The sequence below is a fragment of the Perognathus longimembris genome, chromosome 10 (genome assembly GCF_023159225.1).
Source record: "Perognathus longimembris pacificus isolate PPM17 chromosome 10, ASM2315922v1, whole genome shotgun sequence".
In the NCBI taxonomy this organism is placed as follows: domain Eukaryota; kingdom Metazoa; phylum Chordata; class Mammalia; order Rodentia; family Heteromyidae; genus Perognathus; species Perognathus longimembris.
In genome coordinates this window covers 31,622,911-31,627,967 of record NC_063170.1, presented here as the reverse complement: position 1 = coordinate 31,627,967, position 5,057 = coordinate 31,622,911, and the positions used below count along the sequence as shown (strand labels likewise).

Sequence of the window (5,057 nt, the reverse complement as noted above, 5' to 3'; positions counted from 1 at the left end):
TGTCTTCTGGGGCCTCCTTTTTGGAAACTCTATAGTCACCACTGAAGATGAGCTGTGGGAGCCCAGGACTTGGGGGAGGAGGAGATACAGTGCTGAGGAAGAGGAGGGAGAAAAGCAAACCCCACATTGGTGTATATAACAGGGACAGTATCTGAGGGTCCCTGCAGAGGGCTTGCATCAATGGATACCAGGAGCAGTGGATTCACAAATAGAGGGTAAGACTTATTTTCTCTTCTGTAATTAATGGTTTTTAGAAAGTCTGCTTAAACCATGTATCCTTGTGGTCAGTGTAACTAGAGAATAAAGAATTAAGTCTGTCATGCCCAGGCATTGGCAGGAAGGGGAGGCAGGCCATCGGCAGCCACAGTATGGAGAAGCAACCATGAGAAGCCAGGATAAACATTTTCTCTTTTTATTTTCCTGAGACTAGATTGTTTGGGAAAAATTTATAAATTGACTTGAGCAATTTTACTAAGCCCTCATGCACTAATTTCCCATGTTGCTTTCCAAAGAGAGACTCACTTGAGGATCTTTTAATAATCCCTAACTCAGACCACACCCAATATCAAGTAAAGCACAATATTGTGTGTGTGTGTGTGTGTGTGTGTGTGTGTGTGTGTGTGTGTTAATACTGGGGCTTGAACTCTGTGCCTGGGCACTGTCCCTTAGCCTTTCAGCTCAAGGCTAGTGCTCTATCATTTGAGCCATAGCTCCACTGGTAGCTCTTTGGTGGTTAATTGAAGATAAGAGTCTTATGTATTTTCCTTCTGTGCTAGCTTCGAACTGTGATTTCAGATCTCAGTCTCCTGATTAGCTAGTGTTACAGTATTCAACCATTGGTGCCTAACTTAAAGAAGAACAATTTAAGGACTTTAAAAAACAAAAAATCCCCAGGTGTTTCCAATATTTGGCAGAACGTGATTTTCAGAAGCCCATTATGGAGATGAATATCAATGCCAGAGAAAATGTTTTATCTTGGCCTAGACACTATATGTGAATGAAACTTGTTAAATCTGGAGCTCACAGGGTTCCCCATTGAGACTTGGTGAAGCTCTTGTTACCTTGTAACTTCACTTCTCTACCCTAGTCTGTCTGCTACTTATCTCTTTATGATGAAGTTCCTTCATAGTTCTGTAGTCAAGACTGGTTAAAAATTTAGAAAGTGGGAACCACTGTGGCAAGCCCACATCAGCATGGGATCGAATGTTTTGAAGAGCCTGTGGCTGTTTAATGAGAGCCCTGTACAAACCTACCTTCCTCACTTCTCCCTCTGAAGCAACTCTCTTCCTTCTCAGTGGCATCTAAGCCCTAAGCCCGTTACCCACAGGTCCCTCCCTTTCTGCTGCTTTTGTCCTTCCCACATTCAACCAGCTCCCTATCAGTTGCTGTTGGGAAACAGCCAGGCACAAAGGATTTTTCTCAGCTCATGATCACAAGGTCATGCTACCTGTGAGAGCAACTGCAAAACTGGCAGGTGAGTGGAACTTGCACAGTCCGAGCAAGGATGACTCCAGAAGGGACTGGGGAAGAACTGGGAAGAACAGATGAGTAGATTGTACTAAATGGCGAACTGGGTAGAATTTGGGTGGAGAAAACTGCAGAAAATGATGTTGTTCCACAATATGTACTAAATACTGTCTGTGTGTCCACCTCTGTTGCAGACCCTGAGGTGCCAGGAGCGGCAAGGTGTGAGCAAAGGCTCCACCCCATTGACTCCAACCCTTGGGTTGCATATGTTTGTCCTTTTGTCTTGGGGAAGTGCTTCTTTCAGCTTCTGGGCTTGGGGGCTTATCTGGGGAGGCATGGTAGACAGGGTGATTGAAATAGAATGAGGAAGGATGCCTGCTGTCTGCACTTTTCCCTGCAGTGGCTCCTGGGACAGCATTATACAAACTTGTGACAAATATAGAAGGTATATATAGCTAAAGGCATTTGCTAAAACAAACAGAGTTGTGCCATCAGCCTTCTCTCCATCTCCTTCATCATCAATCCCTTCGACCCTTGGAATCCTTGTTCGTGCTGTGGCTGGCCCGTGGCACACCTCCACATGAAGCATCTTGAAAGCTTAGGGAGAAACAGATCTGCGCACTCTCAAGGTGCTTGTAGAGACAGAACAAACACAATGGGGTCCAGGAAAGAACAGTGAAACACCAAACTCTGAGCAGTGAAATAAGTCTGGAAAGGGCTTTCTTGGAGAGCTGTACCTCCAGCTAGATCTTGTGAGGCTGACATGGTTTTAATTAGCAGCGAGAAAGAAATAAAGCAGCCTGAGAAGACAGAGGAGCAGCCAGGGCCTGGAGGCAAAACATCTGACTATTCTCTGCTCCTTTCTGTTTCTCTTCCTTCCTAGGAGTTAAAGGAAGAGATGTAAAGGGGATTTTACCTGTGATGGTACTGATGGTGATCATTTTCTTGCTACTTCTATTCTGGGAAAACGAGCTGAATGACAATGTCGTGATGACATCGTTAGAACACTTGAATGTAGACTACCCTCAGAATGGTATTCCTCTAAGGTACTGCAACTATATGATCCTCCAGCGAGGCATAAAAGAACCTGACTACACATGCAAAAAGGAGCATGTCTTCATCCATGAGAGGCCTCAGAAGATCAATGGTATTTGTACTTCTCCCAAGAAAGTGCCCTGCCAAAATCATTCTACTGCATTATGCTTCCAGAGCCAGACAAGACTCAAAATGACAGTCTGCCAGCTTATTGAAGGCACTAGATACCCTATCTGCAGGTACCGTATTTCCCACACAGCAGGCTTTGTGATCATCACATGTGATGGCTTTGGTCCAGTCAATTTCCAAGGATATGTTGAATAATGTAAGATCAGTGCTTGAGTCTGTGACCTTCTCATCTCTTCTCAGCTGCTCTAGACAAAGCTGAACCATGGGCCAGGGGTAACACTTTGGGTGAAATGAGTGGTCAATTTATCCTTCCAGTATCGCTGAAGTGCAATCACTTTGTTTCAATACCAAAAAAAATTGTTACTGAATTAAACCATAAACTCTGTATGTGTTTTTATTTTATTTTATTTTTTATCCTTGTCTTTGAGTCATGGGAGGAGAGCTGTGGAATTCAGATAAAATGAGGGAGACAGCTACTTCAGGGGCAAAGCTTTAGGCAGATCATCAATCCTTCAAGTAAACACTAGATAAACACTATTATAAACACATTGTAATACGCAATGCAAAAATCTTTGATAACATAAATACCTACATTCTAAAGACCCAATTTGACAAGGGAATTGGATTGGGAGAATTGCATGAGTTGTACTAGCATAGAGTTAGATGGATCTTTTAGTTTAAAAATCTTAACTTTCCTGGGTATTGATGGTTCAAACCTGTAATCCAAGCTACTCAGGAGGCTGAGATATGAGGATTTGGGTTCAAAGCTAACCTGGGCAGAAAGAGTTTGTGAGATACTTATGTCCAACTAGCCAGCAAAGAGAAGTGGAGGTGTGACTCAAGTGGTAGAGTAGCAGTTTTGAACAAAAAAGCCAAGCAAGAATGTGAGGCCCTGAGTTCAAGCGTCAGTACTGGCACAAAGGAAAAATCTTTATAAACAAAGGCTTATATTGCATTAAATTAAGTTTTTAAAGTATTGCATTACAATAGTTTTTCTCTTGATAACTAGGGTTTTGGCACACCCCTAAATTTTGTGCCTAGAGTAAGTGCCTAATCTTAGCCTGGTCTTAGATGTAGAAGCCGTTGGGCCATTGGGGTCATCTCTTAGGGTCTTTTCTTTTTCCCTTCCTTTCTCTCTCTCTCTCTCTCTCTCTCTCTCTGTGTGTGTGTGTGTGTGTGTGTCTGTTAGTACAGGGGCTCGAATGCAAGGCCTTGGCACTGTATTCACTCAAGGCTAGCACTCCACAACTTGAGCCACAGCTCCACTTCTGGCTTTTTGGGGGTAAATTGGAGATGAGAGTCTCACACACTTTAGTGTCCAGACTGGTTTTAACCTTGATCCTCAGATCTCAGCCTCCTGAGTAACTAGGATTACAGGTAGGAACCACCGGTGCCCATACCTTCAGGTCTTTTCTGAAGATGGAACACACAACTCACACTGAATGTATTGTTGTGCAGAATCTGAAGAAATCTAATGGGAAACCTTTTTCCTTAGTGGAGAGGATGCAGATTTTCCATGGAGGGATTGAGTGTTTCAAGCTAGCCCCAGCAAGAAAGTTTGTCACCTTCTTATCCCCAAGTGCCAAAAAGCCAGAAATGAAGATGTGGCTCAAGTGGTAGTACAGTGCCAGTCTTGAATGAAAAAGCTATAGAACAGCACCTGTTCCTGAGTTCAAGCCCTAGTACCAGTTCACACACACACACACACACACACACACACACACTAATGCAAAGAAAATAAAAGGCTATGTGAATGTCACCCTCTTTCCTTGTAAACCTAAGCAGGCAGTCAGAACTTGGTGCTTCTAAGAGATGAACTATGGATGTGGGTAAATTCCTAAATGTGTCCTTGAATGAAAAAATAAGGGTTTAGCAAAAGCCAGCTCAGAGGATCACTGGTTCTTACCAGTGGCATTTTTCAGTGTGTATGACAGGAAAATCCTCCCATGGCCAGGGGGCCAGAGCTGGCATGAAGGGTCCCCAGCTGTAGTGGCACCTTCTGTTCTGGCCGTCTCAGCTGAGAGATTTCAACTGCTATGTTGATTATTTGGAGCTCATTTACCTGAGTTGCTAGGATTAAAGCCATGAGCCATCAGAGGCTGGCTCAGTCACAGCCTTGTAAATAGACAAAACTCCCCTGCCTTGTGGCTTCTTTCACTTTGGGTGGCCCATGTCCACTTGGGTTTTCTTATTTATTTCTCTGTGGGAATCTCTGTGGGAATTGTCATTGTGTGCATCTGGATTTTGAGTGTCACCAAGTGAGTAGACCCCTCCGCATCTGAACAGAAAGTGTGCAGGCACAGGTGGCCCTTAGCATGTGACTGTGTCCTCATGACATAATTTACTAGACAACACTTTAAAGTAGGTAAAATGTGTTCTTTAGGTCCCTCATATTTCCTAAACTCTGACCACTTTATTAACCATTC

General features: G+C 43.6%; 1 protein-coding gene across 1 annotated transcript; it reads left to right on the top strand.

The window, feature by feature from the left end:
• Positions 1-1,364: 1,364 nt before the first annotated feature.
• Positions 1,365-2,928, top strand: Rnase12 (ribonuclease A family member 12 (inactive)). Its single transcript, XM_048355710.1, has 2 exons — positions 1,365-1,474; positions 2,351-2,928. Exons 1-2 carry the CDS (start codon positions 1,441-1,443, stop codon positions 2,824-2,826), a joined length of 510 nt encoding a protein of 169 aa, XP_048211667.1. The 5' UTR covers positions 1,365-1,440; the 3' UTR covers positions 2,827-2,928.
• The last annotated feature ends 2,129 nt before the right edge of the window (positions 2,929-5,057 follow it).